Source organism: Onthophagus taurus, chromosome 6, assembly GCF_036711975.1.
Source record: "Onthophagus taurus isolate NC chromosome 6, IU_Otau_3.0, whole genome shotgun sequence".
NCBI lineage: Eukaryota > Metazoa > Arthropoda > Insecta > Coleoptera > Scarabaeidae > Onthophagus > Onthophagus taurus.
Window position 1 is genome coordinate 9,857,541 of NC_091971.1, and position 18,874 is coordinate 9,876,414.

At 33.6% G+C, this 18,874-nt stretch overlaps 1 protein-coding gene across 1 annotated transcript in view; it reads right to left on the reverse strand.

Moving 5' to 3' along the window:
* LOC111427884 (interleukin-1 receptor accessory protein-like 1) overlaps positions 1 to 16,825 on the reverse strand; it is a 29,449-nt gene extending 12,624 nt beyond the window's left edge. Inside the window, exons 1-2 of the mRNA XM_023063240.2 lie at positions 16,391 to 16,825; positions 528 to 709 (exon numbers count right to left, since the gene is read on the reverse strand). Of these exons, the coding sequence (XP_022919008.1) occupies positions 528 to 709; positions 16,391 to 16,584 (376 nt within the window). The 5' untranslated portion in view covers positions 16,585 to 16,825. The remainder of the gene's footprint in view (positions 1 to 527; positions 710 to 16,390) is intronic.
* Positions 16,826 to 18,874: the final 2,049 nt, after the last annotated feature.

Here is an 18,874-nt window from a genome sequence, read left to right on the forward strand (position 1 = left end):
CGAGTGCGCACAGGTGGTCGCAAAATATTGCCACATTCGCATACAATCCCAAAGAGTCGCGGACACGATGGCTTTCTCTTTTTACCACCGCGGGAGACACGTGTGCACGCGATTTTCTATCGGTGTTGTAGTTATTCCCTAATCCATATTCAGACGCGGTGCCAAATTGATTTTAGCACAAAGCATTGTCGGTCCTATTTGGAACATGATGGGGAGGTTCGTTAAAATTGTACACATAGCAAGTTTCCTAAATGGAAAATCAATAAGACAATTTGTCCCGCGGACTGGTTTTATTATCGGGACCCACGTGTTTCCGGTAGAAAAATTCTTCTGGTCGAGAGTACATATCCACCTTAATACTAAACCGTGGGTGATACCTACGACAACAGCTGCAACTAACTCAACGGGACCCATACCAGAAACGCGTTCTTTTACTTTCAAGCAGACAATGGATCATGTCGGTTTTATATCACCTACAGATTTACATTGTGTATATCGATCGAATTTTGATAGACTAATCTACTTACCAAATACTTCTAATTGAATCGGATGTATAATAATATCCGTATCGTTCTTTAGAACGCAAGTGTAATTTCCCTTATCACCCCCGTTAACATTGTGCGTGTAGATCGTTTGATTAGCGCTATTAGGATAAATGATGAAGGTAGATAAATTTCCTGGCCAAGGGTGAGGCACGCCATCTTTCAACCTGGAACAAAACAAAATGCAACGTCATCAATGTGTTTTAATCTTATTTTCATTTCGATAAAATTACATCTGCCCCGCTTTTACAAAGGCAGCTGCAATTAAATCGAAAATCTATTAGACACTATAATAATGTTGGATTTTTTACCCTTTAATTTTCTATTGAGAGTATAATATATCAGGGTACAAAACGTAATGGAATTTCCTTATTAAACACTCGGTTTACGGTTAATTGGTTTAACAATTAGATACGCGTGGGGCAGATGGTCTTCCTAGAAAATTGTTTCATTCATCAGTTCAAATGAAATTGTTTTGGGAGTTCATTGAAGCAAAGGGAACTCCGGGAAATGATTAAATAATGACTAAATTTCATATAATTATAATTCATAATTATAAATTTATTTTATCTACGTAACAATAATGCAATAAAAGTTATTACACAATGTGAAAGACAAAAATATAAAATGAAAGTGAAAAATGACAAAACATATATATTTTGACCTCGTATGGGAGTACATATTAGTCATTTATCTTGAAGTTACGACAACATCAACGTTCATTAAATACAGTAAAACTTCAATATAACGGACAAATACGGAGAAGGGAGTGTACGTTATATGTAAGAAATTTAATGTGCAGTTTATGCACATAATTTTGGCTTTTTCCCAAACTTTTCACAATAATAACGGTTACACCTCACTCTTTTGGTTTAACAACAGATTTTACAAAAACAACTAATATGAGAAAAAAACAAATATTCCATAACTAGAAACATTAAAGTTATGGATTTCATGTGTACTGCGCCATAAGAGATAACTTATCTTGTAGCTATAAAGAAATATATCATGAAAATAATGATATACAGTAGTGGTGGAAAGGATATCCGGCAACTATCCGGTATCCGGCCTACCCGGCCATTTTTTAAAAATCAACCCGTTTTGAAATATAACTTTTAGTTTTTGAGAAAACAATATTTGAAGTTTTGATAAAATTTTCGGTGTTGCAATTTTCATCGATAATGTTCAAAATTCGCTATAAAATTAACTTCTTGAAGGATCCTTGTGGAAATATCACCAATTATTAATTAAAGTATCCTCTTTTTAATGCAACAAGCCGTTTTGAAAAATCTCTTTTAGTTTTTGAGAAATAAATGTTTGAAATGATCGACAATTTTTTCGAATATTGCAATTTTCTCCGATTTAGCTTTAAAAATTCGTATAAAATCCAGTTCTTGGAATATGACTATGAAAATTTCCTAAAGTGTTAATAAAAGTGTCCTCTTTCCAATGAACCAACCCGTTTTGAAATATAACTTTTAGTTTTTGAGAAAACAATATTTGAAGTTTTGGTAAAATTTTCGATGTTGCAATTTTCATCGATAATTTTCAAAATTCGCTATAAAATTAATTTCTTGAAGGAACCTTGTGGAAATGTCACCAATTATTAATTAAAGTATCCTCTTTTTAATGCAACAAGCCGTTTTGAATAATCGCTTTTAGTTTATGAGAAATAAATTTTTGAAAAAAAACGACAATTTTTTCAAATATCGCAATAATATGGCAATGTAGGGTATCACTTAAGAAATGTACCAGAAATTATAACCATAATAGTCGGATAAATTTCTCAAGAGGTGGTAAAAGTGGACCTTAGAGACATAGTGAGCTCGACGCAGCTTATTATGTCTTCATGAGGAGAATAATGAGACTTGGAGTATTTCAGGTCATGACCTAGTATCCAAAATCTTGGAGTAAATTGCACTTAACTTGAGAATATATTTCTTTGTGATCTTTCTTATAATCCATTCTGAAATTACGGTGATATAAGACTATTTATTATATGACCTTTAATATTTTAGAAGTGTATTTATTTGATCCTATTTTTCCTCTAAAATATTTAGCAATATATAGTTATGCAGATAAATTTGAAATATTACTACCTACAAAGTTATAATACTAGATCCTGGAATACGTTCGGATATATTCCAATAATTTATTTAACTTTGTTACAAAATCCAGGATACGCAGTAAAACAAGAGCGCAATTTAATACTTTTCGACCCACTCCATAAGGTTACCAGGAAACTACATCAAACACAATAACCAAAATTGGAAAACTGAAAAATATTTGATTGAATTACACATTTTCACATTGTTCAAGTCAAACATTTAATCAAATTCCAAACAGAGCTCGCGTGTAGCGAAGTGCTTCGTGCCGAGCTATATTTACCCTCATAATTTAAAACCAATAATTATTTGCGCCTCCAATACAAAAATAACTTGTATTTGTACTTTTGCAACAAACAAATTCATCTTTTAAAACACACCTATTCAGAGATGCCACAGATCTTGAGAATAACAATACTCTAAATATTTATGATGTAGAGCGGATGTATTCTGTCAAGTAAAAGGAATTTATCATCAAGAAAGTTGTTGCGGATCTTATCATTATTTCCAATAAAGAAAGTAAACTTTTATGAATTTCTCCGAGAGTGACGAATTTGTTTTTTTGGCACAGAGATTACCAAATCAATTTTATATTTGTCATAACATAACACAGGCCAGAAAACTACTATTTAAAGTATCAAGCATATTATAATAACACTCTGATTTAAACAATTCCTTCTCGTAGGATGTCATAGTTCTGGAATTTTGATAACTTCCTTTTGACACAATGAAAATTTGTGACTAAGTAGAAGAATGTATGTTAACGTAAACCTGTATAACAAGAATCATAAGAGATAAAGAAAAAATTCTTGCGGTGTTTAATTTGGACTGTTTTGAAAGAAACAATTCCAGACTTAAAGATTTTCATTATTTGTGATAAATGGTACGAATGCAGCTGACTATATTATGTTAATGTTAAGGTGTGTCCAAACATAGCGCGTTCGCAGGACACAATTCTGACGGGCAAGTTTGGACATGCACTTCATCCCTGAGGTTAAACAATATTGCGAATCTAAACAATCTCCATCGACTGATATGCTTCTTGTTAGCAATACATCACCGAGCGATTTTAGCCGACATGTTAATGTTGTACTTCAACCGTTAGACCAATGGTCGTCAAAACATTTAGAGTATTACAAATGTGGTTTATTTGCACAACTAAATGAGACTGAACGAACAGATCTGAGCTAATCTTTAAGAAAATGTTCATCATACAGATCGAAGTAAAGGATGCGTATAAAAAATATTCAAGAATATTATTAAAAAAAATTGTAATTACTACATCAAACAGGATATCCTGGTTCATCCGGTGTACAAAAAGTTTGTAAAATCCGTTAGGCGGATATGAATTTCAAAACAACGAACTCGGCAAGTACAAAACGGTTCCGGGAAGTACGTTTAAATTAATTTTAATTTTCAATTAATCCTTTTTTTTCGCTGGAACCGCGAGAGGGCGTGGACCCACTCCGATTCACGAACCAGATTTACCTCTTTCAGGCGACTACAGACGACTTTTAAGATTTATTACCCACTCATAAATTACATACCTTATTGTTGGTCGAAAGCTTTTCTGTATTAAGATCTTTATCAGCGCGTATGACCCAAAGGGATTTTTATGCGATCAAAAAAACAAAACTAAATTTTAATATTATACGTTTTATTTCATTTTGTTGAACACCTTTACTAAGACCACCTGTGTGAACATCCTGTCTCCACTACACCACACCTACCCATTTCCTTTCTCTAATCAGTTAAGACGTCTCACGTTCCACAAGCCTTGCGTCCGTTCTCGCAAGCATTTGTAGACTCATCGATCGACATATCTTTCGTATGAAATCTAACTTTAACAAACAAAGAACCAGGTGGTGAAGAGGTCGAGAAGGTTACTAATTAAATTCGCTATATTTTTTTCTTAGAACCCCGAAGGTTGTTCCAACAACGTTGACGTTAGTCGATGCCTTATCTAGAACGAATTTCGCAACATCATTTTCATGGAAATCATCGTTGTTGGTCACATTTCAATGAAGTAACTCCGATTACCATAAAGAGTCTTCCGCGATCTTGCGCGTCGTCGTCGAAACCATTACAATGTAAAAGTAGAGCACAGCTACATACCGTTCTAAGAAAAATGGCATCAGTGGCACTCGGTTAGTTGGCGAACAACGCCGTTGTACTGCTTTGACGTTTCCAACGAGAAATTACAAAGAAAATCGCGATTTTTGCGTAAGAGGCCACTTTAGGTATGCGAACTCTCCGGTGGCGCGTTCGCTTGCATTTCTTAGAAAATCGTTACGTAGGCGTTGTCATCGTCGTGAAAACGATTACGAACTCATCTATTTCCCCATACATTTCAACATTCTTTTTCTAAATTGTCGTTTTCTTTTAATTTCCTTCGGTAACAATATTCAATGCAGGTGTTCTTTAACGTGGGTTTAAAAATACAAAGAGGAAACGGAAATTCTAAATGTCAAAGTCATGTTTCCTGTCTTTAGAATATAACTCCTTTGCGTTTCACTCTCTGTTATTATACTCTATTTATTAGATGTGAAATTATGAATGTAAAATTTTTGATGTTATTTATAACTGTAATATAACCACCTCCTTTTTGTTTTTGTTGTGTTAATCGAATTTGATTAGTTCTTAGGAAACTAAAATCGTTAACGGTCCGTTAACAGTTCGGTTTTCTTCCTACAAACGAATCCTTGCTTTTCAACTCCATTGTCTTCTTCTTCTTCGGATACCTTGATCTTCGTAAGGTCTTCTGAGAACGATTACGTGCATAGTAGTACATCTCGGGCCATTAGCTTCACCGTACCAAAAGGTGATCCTCGTGCTCCGCGGGCAGCTCGATTTAAATTGATTTTTTTGAATAAGCCGGTCTTGATAGAAAGTGGTTAATTGAAAAGCTGTGGGATTTTTTTTGTAAAGTAACAATAAGAAACCCGACCTTGATTCATAATGAGCCTTCACATCTCATCTTATTAATTTCGATTTCACAGTAGCTGTTCAATGAAGAATGACGCCGATGACGTGTGATCCATGATCGAGTTGGGTTTGAGGAGTAAATACCTTTGCCGTCAGCAAACGTTTACGTTCCCGATGGCGGCTTTAAACACAAAGCGAACAATGTTTGATGAAGGGTAGAAATTCCCACAGGCATAAACTCCATGGTTTGTTCTTCACAAATATTGATTTATTAGATATAAACCAAGTCCGTCTTATTGAAACGGTGACCAATTATTTTGTAATATTTGTTAAATCCAGAAAATTATCATGTCAAAACACGTTCTAAAAACGTCTAAACCCCACCTAACACTCTCCAAGAATGAAAAAAAAAGTAACAAAAACATCAACCCTCGTCACAATAGTACAATAGGGGTTAAAATCTAACACTGTTCGGGTTCTTGTTTCCAAGAACCTTCTTCTCATTCGGAACTACCGCTTTGAAGTAACGAAAAAAAGAAGAGGGTGAATAATGAACTGTGACAGGTAGTAAACGCGCTTGGAACGCTATTGTGTTTCCCATCGGAGATAAAATCGAACCGAATCTATTCAAAAAGAAATTTAGAGCGGGATAATTTCAATTTCGCAACGTCGATAAAGATGGATTCCACGAAATAAGTCTTCTCAATTTACTTCTTCGCCTTCGTTACGAATAGGTACGGCGCCTGAACCAGACGGCATCTTTTTCTGAATGAAACCGAGATCCCGGTTCATGATACGGTCCACGTGACCTTCGAGACTCCTTAAGCCGTGTTCCCACACGATGACCGCCAAGATATGAGGAAATACCTGCTTCTTCTTCTTCTTCTTCTCCGCATCGTTAAAGAAACCCTAGAGAGACCACCGGTTAGATATGATGCCTGCTGCTATTTCCGTTGGATATGATAGAGCGATCTCCAACCGAGGAAGGATCAATTAATCTGTTGGGATATTTATGGTTTCAAACTGTCAGGGTGGATGAAGAACGTTCCTCTTGTCGAACATTACAAAGAATTCTTCGTGGAAGAAAACGTAATATATCATTGCAGCGGTTTAAGCAGTATTAAATCATCAAATTTCTTAGTTTTTGATATATTAATTTCTTTTAAACTGTTTTCAAATTCTTAAGAGTGTAAGGAATTTGCTAATGTATTTTGAAATAGTTTCTTGAATGGGAATTCCGAGACAAGTTAATAATATATGCGAAACGTACCGCCATTGGCACAGACGCGGCGTCTGAAAACGTGAAAGTTTTAACAAAATACTTCCATCGAACGGCAGCGTCGATGGATGAGATACGGGATGAGATGTCCCTTTCGAAAGGAGGATACATTTGCATGCAAATCGTTGCTTCTTTTTGATATGCGACACGCGCGTTCAACGTCTTTGCAATAAACGCGTCTCTTCAGAATGTCTGTATACAACGCTGTGATATAACAAAACCCGAAGAAGACACTTTACAAGATCGTTTTGTTGGGGTGACGATTTTAATGCTGCGTTAACGACTGGTTTTATAACGATACGGAGTAAAATTTGATGGATTTTAGGGATCGATTTTGGAGATCGATTTTCCATCGTCCTTCTGGGTATTTGAAAATTAACCAGACTGCAAAATTGGTCCGAAGAAACGTGTAGGCACTTCTCTTGTTCCAACAGGTAGTAATTTGACCTTTTTTGCATCGTTGATTTACGACGACTTCTTCTTTCATCTGATGATTGCCCAAAAAAAAGTGCAACAACTTTTTTTCGTTCCTAGAAGGTTGTCTTGGAATGATTTTTATCTAATTATTTTTTTTAAATTTTAAGTATCTAATTGTGATATTAATATCGCGATTTTGTAGCGGAATTTCCATTCAGAAATTTGCTAATTAAAAAAAAATAAACAAATTCTTGGTTCTCTCAAGAATGAAAAGGGGTTTAAGGCTGTTAAAAGATCAAAAGGAACCGGTGGTGGTACTGGTGACCGCAAAAAAATTAAAATAACATCACTATGGTGGGTTGGAGTTTTAGCAAAACGAAACAGGATAACAGCTCGTAGGACAAGCAGAAAGAGATCCGAAAGACCAAGCCGCGCGCGCGCTCGCTATAAATTGCCGGGTCCTCGACGGCTCACTTTTAACAACCAGTTTCTCACGATCTGAAAACTGCGCCCGGACAACGTAGACGAAGAATAACCGCTATCGTCGGTCGCTAAGTGCTCGTCCCAAGCCTTTTTCAGCAACCGCCGCGGCTTCGTACCGCACCGCTTAGGCTCTGTTCATAGTTGAAATGAAACAGGATCGTTTCAATTTAAAACGTCCATTTAAACTTGATTAATTAAGAAATGTAGTCCGATTTTCTAACAACCGTCTTCGAGTTAATAGGAATGTATGTGAGATGTTGCAAATTCACAGTTCCCACAGGTGCTTAAATTTTATTTATTGGTTTTACTTTAAATTGTAGGTATTCATATGAATGTCACGTTATAAATCCTTCAACAGAAACGACAACATCATTTACATAATCGACACTACCAGTAAAAGTGAAAGTTACATTATTTATAAGAATTTGCTATTTTTAGTTGATTTGATGTTATGTTGACATTGTTTATAATCTATTTAGAATAATTTAGCCGAGATGCATGCCTAATCCAGAATGTTTTTAGTTCTAGGTTTAGTATTAGTTTTACACTAACACTGTCATTAGAACTGACACTAGACTTAAAACTAGAAACATTCGGGTTTAGCCGAATGTCTCTCAAGACGGCTAAACCCAAATGTTTCTAAATTTAGGTCTAGTGTTGATTCTAGTTTTATACTAATACTATCACTAAAACCAACACTAGACCTAGAACTAGAGTCATTCTGGTTTAGCCGTCTTGAGAGACGTGCGGCTAAACCCAAATGTTTCTAGTTCTAGGTCTAGTGTTGGTTTTGGTGCTAGAACTAAAACTAGAACTAACACTAGACCTAGAACTAGAAACATTCGGGTTTAGCCACACGTCTCTCAAGACGGCTAAACGCGAATGTTTCTGGTTCTAGGTCTGTTGGTTTTAGTGATCTAGGTCTAGTATTCGTTTTGGTGCTAGAACTAAAACTAGAACTAACACTAGACCTAGAACTAGAAACATTCAGGTTTAGCCACACGTCTCTTAGGACGGCTAAACCCGAATGATTCTGGTTCTAGGTCTAGTATTAGTTTTACACTAACACTGTCATTAGAACTAACACTAGACCTAAAACTAGAAACATTCGGGTTTAGCCGAACGTCTCTCAAGAAAGCTAAACCCGAATGTTTCTAGGTTTAGGTCTAGTGTTGATTCTAGTTTTATATTAAAACTATCACTAAAATCAACACTAGACCTAGAACTAGAATCATTCGGGTTAAGCCGTCTTGAAAGACTTGCGGCTAAACCCGAATGTTTCTAGTTCTAGATCTAGTGTTGGTTTTGGTGCTAGAACTAAAACTAGAACTAACACTAGACCTAGAACTAGAAACATTCGGGTTTAGCCACACGTCTCTCAGGACGGCTAAAGCCGAATGATTCTGGTTCTAGGTCTGTTGGTTTTGGTGTTAGAACTAAAACTAGAACTAACACTAGACCTAGAACTAGAAACATTCGGGTTTAGCCACACGTCTCTTAGGACGGCTAAACCGGAATGATTCTGGTTCTAGGTCTAGTATTAGTTTTACACTAACACTCATTAGAACTAACACTAGACCTAAAACTAGAAACATTCGGGTTTAGCCGAACGTCTCTCAAGACGGCTAAACCCGAATGTTTCTAGGTTTAGGTCTAGTGTTGATTCTAGTTTTATATTAAAACTATCACTAAAACCAACACTAGACCTAGAACTAGAAACATTCGTGTTTAGCCGTCTTGAGAGACGTTCGGCTAAACACAAATGTTTCTAGTTCTAGTGTTAGTTCCCGTCCTGATTTTAGTTCTAGTCTTGTTATTAGGTGCATTTGCTAATTCAAAGTATGAAACAGTAGTTGCCTACCCATGCGTGACGTCACGAACGGGTCGTCGAGCTGTACACCTATTCCAAGGATGTAGCAGTCCTCTTAGGTTCTATCAACCTTGATAAACATTTATTTAATTCCAAATATTTTATTATAACATTTACTAGAAGTATTTTTTAGATCAGCTTTATTAAATTATCATTTTAATTTAACTTAAAGAATATCAAAAAAACTTTCAAATTACTTTTCAAGGTTAAATCCTACACATCTTCAGCTAAACCACCAATATTGCTTTTTTTTCCTATTCATAGATTAAAAAAAGAACGAGAATGAATAAGATATTAGTGGAAAGCTTCAAGGTTATTACAAGTATTGACGTTGTTGTGGGTATTTTAGGAATTACGTACAAGAAATGGGTTTTAACCGGATAGGGTATGGTTTCTAACATATTTTTAAATAATTTATTAAACGCTTTTTTTTGCATAATTCTTTTTATCGCTTAGATCCTGTTATGAACGAGGCTTTAAGTGTCCAGTTCCAGCTTTCCTAGCTTTATTACAAGAACCATGACGACCGAACGGTACCTGTAGACGAGATGTCGCCGCAAGACGAAGAGCGCAGCGCATTTTTCTATCCTTCCATAGAACATCAATTTTCGGTCATTGACAGTCGTGATAACAGACTTCGAAAACAATGAGACGATTAAAAACGTAACGAAAAGGTCAAACACCTATTCTATCTCACCATTTACAACTTTACATGAGTAACTAATCTTAAAAGAAATAATTATACTAAACAGAGAATAAGCTCAACCATTGTTCTTCATAAAAATAATCTTTTTTTTTTTCTTGGAAACATTGTGGGCGTGATTCGAGGTCTAAACAATTTAGGTTAAAAATCGATGTCGATATAAGAAAATGTAAATGTAAGCACTAAAATAACTCTACTACCGAAAGATGCTGATGATTCATCGGAATCTTATTAATCTCAAATTACGCAACAACGATGAGATTGAAAGTTGCGGCTTATTGCAGAAAAACTTTCCGTCTCCTATTAAAGAAAGACGCGAGAATAATTGCACCTGTTGCGGAAAAGACGATTTGTTATGCAGATTTTCGTGACGCATAACAAGAACTTTGAAATGTGACGCCTTCGGGAGTTTAGAAAATTCAAGTAACACGCAAATTTATAATAATAATAACGATGAGCTTTTAAATACATTTGTGTTACCTTAAGGTGTGTTTAAGGTTAAGAACGTAATTTTAAACAAGTTACTAATTATATGTTGTTAGGTTAAACGTATTTTGCATAATTTAAATCTTAATTGATACATTTTGAAGTTGGTTAAGTAAAAACTAAGTATATTTGATTTTTATCAAACTTCTCATTAAGTTTATCTTATCTAAATATTAAGTTGGTACATTTTCCGGAACAAATTTGCGGTAGCAATATCTAAAAATTAAAATAAATATTGATAGAAACTAGAAAATAAAATGATAAATGACTTAGTTACTCAGAATAAATTCCAAAACGAAAAAAATGTATGACCAAGGAAATTTTTTTTCCTTCTAAGAAAATCCGGCCAAACGAAAACGGCACGTGAAAATATTTCGCACTATCATCAATAATTTATGAGTTCATTAAACTTTAGTTTAGCCATAAAAGATGACGAATATTAATAGGACAAACTAAAAACGGAATCGATTAGTCATAACTATCAAACTGTTCATCACACTTTGCGTTTGAATTAGAAATGAACCAACACATCAAACGAACGGTTGATATTATCCGGAAATATATGTGGGGAACGTTCTATTAAGCAATATCCTGTAAGATTCTAAGTAACTTATGGCTTGACATCGCGCAAGTGTCCATAACACTACGTTATTATTATTTAACATTGATATTTTCGTCACGTACATCACTTGGCGACATCTTCAACGATTTGTGAATACGAAATATTTTACATCTCCTATGGTCAATATTATTTTTACACTACAGAAAATTAAAATTTTTAAATTGTGCGTGGTGATTTTTTTAAAATAAAAGGATTTATTCGAGCTTTGCAAAAAGAAAAAAGTAAGATTTATCGCGATGGAACAGGTAATAACACGTCTGGGTTAAAAAGAATGCATTATAATATAACGAAACTGGCTAAAATTTCGGTAGGAACCGGTTCTTTGTTGGCCTCAGGTAATGATGGATGTAAAACAAGTCCCTATGGAAGATAAGAGAAGGTTTTTAAAAAATTATACCTGAAAATATTTTAGCCTAAGCAAAAATTTTTACTTAAAAGTTTTAGTCACTTTTAATTTACACAAAAAATGTTTAAATGGGGGTTTTTTGATAAATTTTTTTAAGAATTAAGTTTATCTATTTAAATAATACAATATTAGAAATATTTTCGAAAAATGTACTTCAAAATTGACATAATTATTAGCATATTTAACATAACGGAAATGTTATTTATCCATAATTGTTGTTTTATTATTATTTTTCAATAACAAATTCTAACTCCAAACTCTATCTACTATGAAATTGAATTGGTTTTAAAGATAAATTTGAACCACTTTTGCCATCTTCTTATTCAGCAAACCTGAAAGAGGATTATTGAGATGCTTACAGTTATTTTGCCAATTTTCTTGGAATTTGGCCCTTTCTCAATACATTTCCTAGAAATTAGGATTTATTTAAAAAGTTTCTTCTCCAGTTCACCATTTATAATATAAAAAAATACATTTTAAGTGACATTTTGAATACAAAATTATATTCCTAACATCTAATACCATACTTCTAAATTGAAAGTTAACAAAAAAGTGAGAAAGTCGAGTGAAGGCCACACTCCGGTTAATTTGAAAACGATTTCGACCAAATCTAACTTTTTAAACATATACTTAATTTTTCTAAATTTTATTGTTGATATCTTATCATGTAAAATCATTTAAAATGGATACAAATATGATTAGATTAACCTTAATAATAACTTAAAACTTTTGATGGCTCATTTTGGTTCTGTCTAAATAAATTAGAAATAGTGAAAAAATAAATGTGCTTGGGTTAGGCCATAAAAACAAATATTGCTTCATAAATTATTTACTTTATTTCCTACATTTGCCAAAGAATGAATGAGGTTCGATAAGTTCTTCTTTCAATTATAGTCCAAGTGGAAATGAAATTGAAAATAAAGCAACTGGAGAATATGACAGTGCCTTTGACGTTGACTTCGTTTTTAATCAACGTCTTCAAGCATTATACCTTCATATATTGTACGTGTCATTCGATTATTCACATTGATATCAAATTCTGAGAAGGAAGCGGACATAATAACATGTTGGATCTAATCCAACATGTTATTAGATTGAAAAGTATGCATGAAAGCAGAAAATCATTATATAGATTATTAGTACTAAATTGAATATTAATTGGAACATTGAGAAGCAAAATTTTAAATTTTGCGTAAATTATTTTTAATTATTTCCAACTATGCCAAATGATATGTTTTGCTTATATTGAACAACTAAACTTTGGCCAGGAGGGCGTGTTTGGGGTCATTTTAAATGGTTATTGACGAAGATTTCATATTTCTTGGTATGTAATTAACTTGTTTTTGATTTGAAATCTTATAAATAAATAACACTATTTTCTACAAAAATATTTCCTTATTCATTCGCATTTTGTATCTTTCTCTTCTATACTTTTTTACACTTGGAGCGAATTCTATTACCTCAACAATACTTGACACCTTTTTCCCCTTTTTGAAAAGGAAGTGGTTTTACATGAAGCTGTTGAAGATGTCGCCGTTGTTGTAGCTTCATAACGTTCATATTCAACTTTATAAAGTTCATGTCCTAACTGGAATAAAATATCTTTCCGTGAAATATTTTCAACTTTCGTTTCATTGTATACAACCCAACTTGAATGTGTTTATTTTGATAAACTCGAGGATATTGTAAAATAAATTTTCTGTCGCTTCCAGTAAAAGATTAAATGAGCTTCAAAACGACAAACTCACTCAATGAAAGTAATGCCGATCTCGTTTTGTCTTTGGTATCGTTTCTCGATGCTCGTATCGGCTAAGTTTTCAAGAAAAAACTTAAGATCCAATCTTGTGGTAATTTTGCAATAAATTGAGCAAAATCCGAAGATTTGTGTTTATTACCAAGAAGCTGTGAAATGATACCCCGGATTTACAAGGTGTACAGAGGAGATCTTTGATTTTGGCCAAAATTGTATGCATTGTGTTGTCATTTGTACAGCTTGAATAACTGGAATAGATGGTTTTTTATTTCCAATATGTAGCTAAATGTAGCCAATATGATTTTTTGGTTCTCTCCATAACATTGGCAATATATCCTGGATAAAACGCTAACTTGGAGACCGCACATCGAAGGTAAGATAAATAAGGCACGCATTGCGTTCGCTTAGTGCAGAAGGGCCGTTGGGACCTAGTGGGGTTTAACACCCAAAATATCCCTGTGGATATACACTGCAGTGATACGTCCAATGTTAACTTAAGGCGCCGTAAACTGGTGGCCAAGAGTTAGAAATAAAACGATTGTTTTGCAACTACAAAAATTGCAACGTCTGGCTTGTCTTTACGTTACAGGCTTGATATTAACCACACCAACAGTAGCAATGGAGAATGTGCTGTGCCTTCCTCCTCTCAATTATCACGTTGAGGAGGCGGTGATAGCAACAATGATCCAGATTCGCATGGGTGGAATCAAGGCAGTACAAGCAGGACAAATTCTAGCCTTTGCCTCCAAGGTATTATGACTGGAAGGACCTTAATGCTGACCAAAAGAGGGAGGTAAGTACAAGAGATCTGCTGAGGTCAAAGTGCTGCGAGCGGTGCAGCCTGCCGTTCCGCGAATCCAAAATCCAGAATCAACATTGGCAATAAAAACGAAAAGTATACTTTTTCACCAAGTGAAAACCACTTCTACAACTTTGTTCTGGACACATTGCAAAACAGTAATAGTATTGCAATCTTCAGTTGGTTATTATTTTGCCACTTTTACTGCTTTTACCTACTTTTAAACACAATCACAACGTTTTGTGAAAATCACCAGTTTTTTTTAAATTCATCTTTACTTTTTGGCAGTGTCAGTTTAAAAAGTCCAAAATCCAGAATCAATTTTGACAAACGGGTCAAAGATACAGATTCAAAGCATCAAATTACGTTGAGAGTCGTTCTCATCTGGTCAAGTCCAAAAGTTTATCGAAATTTGTAAACTTGTAAAATTAATATAACTATATAATAGTAGTATAATATAATAAATGTTACTATTTACTATTAAGCAGTTATAGAAGTGGCATAAAATTGATTTATTATTATTTATTTTTGCTATTAATGTTAATACTCATGTATTTTTGTTAACACATTCATTCAAATATTCTAAGCATTTACATTTATAATTTTATTCATAATTTTTTTTATTTTTAAATATTGCTTTTTATCAATTTCTTTACACCAACATATTTTTTTTACTAATTTCATTAATTATAAATTAAATTTTCTCTTTACAAATAAAATTTGTTTTAATATTGTTTTTGTGTTCAATAAACTACTCCACCAAATTGCAGCAATCACACGGAGTGTTTGGACAAGTGCCCAAAACAAAATTTGTGTTTGACCCCATCCAATTAGTCGGTTCATTTAATTTTAGTAATCAAAATAATGTATTAATAACAAATTATATTATTACGAGGAGTGCAGCTGTGTATTTGTTATTAAACATTATTCCAGGAAACCTAAAAATATTTCTAATTTTATAAAAATTAAAAACCTTATCGTTTTATATATTTTAACGTTCGAAAACACTTTCGTTTTATCTATTAATAGATAGTTTTATTACGTAATAAGATGTTTCTTAGAATACATCGGTGTAATTACCTAAAAATACGAGGTATAACTCAGGCATTACATGCTTCTGGTTACTAATGACTTTAAAAAGTCATTTAAAAAGATGTTTTTAAACTAACTAGGTCACCTCACGGTGTTTACTACCATTTTTTCTGGGAAACGCGTGTTCGATTAAATTATTCTCGTTTGATTTTAATTGCGTTTTTTTTTTAAATTAAAAATTAAAATCCATTGCCGTTTAATGACAACGTTTCAAAGGTTGAATAATTATAATTTTCATTATAACTGATAGAAATAGTGAATTAGTTTTTGTTTATGAAATTCCAAGAAAATTTTCGGTTGAATTTTCCGATTTCTCGGAAATGCCACGCTTTGAAATTTATGTAAGGACATGGTTCGTTTATTTTAAGAGTAAGAAAAAGAAAGTAATAACCAAAACGAGCGCTAGTGTATACCCTGTTTTACCTAGAATCTCCTGGATTTCTGTAAATATTTACGTTTGTTCGATTTAGCAAGAAAATAATTATATATAACTATGTTGGTGGTATACTTAAAGGAAATTTACATGAAAAACAGTTTATTTATTAGTTGTAATTGCATTTATTTTGTTGGGACTCAGAAAAAATGTTTTCTAATAACATTTCTAATAAAAACCACAAAATTTCCGTGGTTAATGAATCATAAATTTCTTGAAATTAAATTTCAAATAAAGCAACTTTTTATTACAACGGCCTATTTCATTTTAAGCACATCCCACAAAGCAAATTTAATATTTTCAATTTTTATATAGCAATAATTGTAAATATTTCATGATTCACTTCGACATTTCAAATTGTGATGTAACAAAAAGATAATGTAAAAAATAACTAAAAAAAATTAACCACGTAAACGATAATTTTATTGTTAAGATAAAAATAAATATTTTAAAAACAAAAAAAAATTTATCTCACCATTCAATACTTCTATATCCAAAAGCACAACAATGAAGAGCTTTAAATTTTCCGGAAATAGCATATTGTAAATTTGGAGCTTCTTTTGTAAATTGCATTAAATCACTGTGTGTTTTAAATAAATGTGAAGTACAATAATCTTCGGCGAATACTAAACACAACACAATACTCAAAATTAATATTTTTAACAACATTTTGTTTAGTGGTCTGTCACCGCGTTAAAAAATATTTTAAACTAAATTAAAATTAAGTATTAAGAAACATCTTTTTGATAATTAATTCCAATTCTAGTCCGAATTAGTAAAAATCACACTTTCAAATAATCACACCTTTTTTCTCTCAATTTATTAAGAATAAGTAAACGCGGCGAAACGTGTTAAAACTCTTTGAGACAAGTCGACCACACCAAACGAGCGCCAACGAGAGAATGATTCAAATGTCGCTTATGGTTCCCCACTTCGAAATCGTCTGAAATCTCACCTGCGCAGTTCGTAGTTCGTTGCAAAGATTGACGTTTCTTTAATTCTTGGAAAATTAAATTTTCAGTTTAAAAGATAAATTTATTTCCTTATATAAGTATATTTAATTCGTTATGGTGAACCAATGTTTCAAAATGTTCGTTGAAGTCCCGACCGCCATGTTTATTTTACATTGATATCAGTTATCAGCAATTTCCAAGTATCACTTTAAGCATGTTTACTCAGTGTTTTTAATGTAAACCTTGGTTAGTAAAAATTCTTATAATATAATAAACCTATGTCATTGTTTTAATCACTTTTTTGAAGAATAGTTCAAATAAAATTATGGTAATCTTCAAATATAGAGATTTACTGTATCTAGATCACGTATTAACCTGATGTGGTCTAACTAGTTGGTTGAAACTAGAAACTTAATCTTTGTAGTGGTCATTAAAACAACAACATAATTATATGCATCAATAATGAAAGCATAAAACGCATCATTTGTAACTAATTACGTGTTAAGATAACAAGTTAGAAAGTCATAAAGTTGAATAATGTGGCATAATGACAAGATAAAACGCCTAATAATGAAAAAAACCTGATATCTATCAAATGAAGAATGTCAAAAATTACCAATTGATTTATATTTAATATGGCAAGTTGGATTAGCCACACACTAAAGAAGCCTCATGGAGAATTTGAAATATCAGCGCTCGATTGGAACCCCAAGAAGCACGGAAACGAGATCGCCCAAGATAAACTTCTATTGTTTTTGTCAACATAAGAAAAGGATACAGGGATAAATACAAGTTTAACTTAAAACAGAAGATGTATGGTTCTCATTGATTAATCTGAGATGGCTTGCGGCCAAAAAAAGCAATCTTCTTGTCACAATTTGCTTTTGATGGAATTTTGACGTTGATTTCTTTTATTAATTCATAACTCTGCAAAAGGTGATGTTATTCTTTTGACCAATTGATGCATAATTACACCATTAGTCGAAAAACTAGGAGATGGTCTTTAAGATACGAGTAAGGAATGCTTGATGGTCTAAATGTCTGGATACTCTACGGGTGCAAAAAACTTATAAAATATAAGCAGACGATTATTTCTACACTAGGTTCATTTATTGATTCATTCAATGGCGCTACAGCCCAAGTGGGGCCTTGGCCTGTTTCCAACGGAGCGTTCTCCACTAGGCCAATTTCAGGAGCATCTCACTGTTTTCATCGACTGAATCCTTTCAACGTTTTCTCGACTGACTTCTTTTCCTCCACCATTCTTTCTAGCTCGTCTGAATATTCGCACAGTCAAATTCATTGCCGTCCTCAGAGAGGTTGGTTCCTAGATTTTTGAAGTTCCTTCTCTATATTACAAGTCGCCACCGTTAGATCCTGTTCTATTGGCACGTTTCCACGTGATTGCATCATGACATTTATTTTGATGCCGTTGATTCGTAGTCTTGCCTCTCGTGCTGTCGTATCGAATTTAGCTAAGACTTCTTTAGCAACCTGATGTGATCACGCCATTTTGTTAATATTGTCGGCGTAAGCTACTATGTTTGACGATTTAAAGAGTAGCATCGCTTTGGTATTAACTCGGATTATTCTTATGTTGTACTCCAGAGCCAAGGTAGAAAGTGTAGTTGATCCAACCCAACCCAACCCAACTCAAGGCAAGCCAACTCAACCCAAGCCAACCTAACCCAACTCAACCCAAGACAACCCTATTTTTTCTTTATACAGGAGGAAAAAGCTCTACCAGCCAACCCGACTCTTCGTCGAAGTGAAGGGCTCTCACCCTCTAAAAAGCTCCTGTAGATCACTGCAGCCTTGCGGGAATATGCTTACGCGTTTAAGACTTGCTGTATCGACTTTCCTTTCACAAATACATATTCTCTTTTTCTCTCTTCGCATCTCTCCGCCGTATCCAATCTTCTCCAGCTTTATAGTTCAGGCAACATAACTTTCTTCCTACTACATTCCTTGACTTCGTATCCTCTTTTTTCCATAATTGTTGGTGC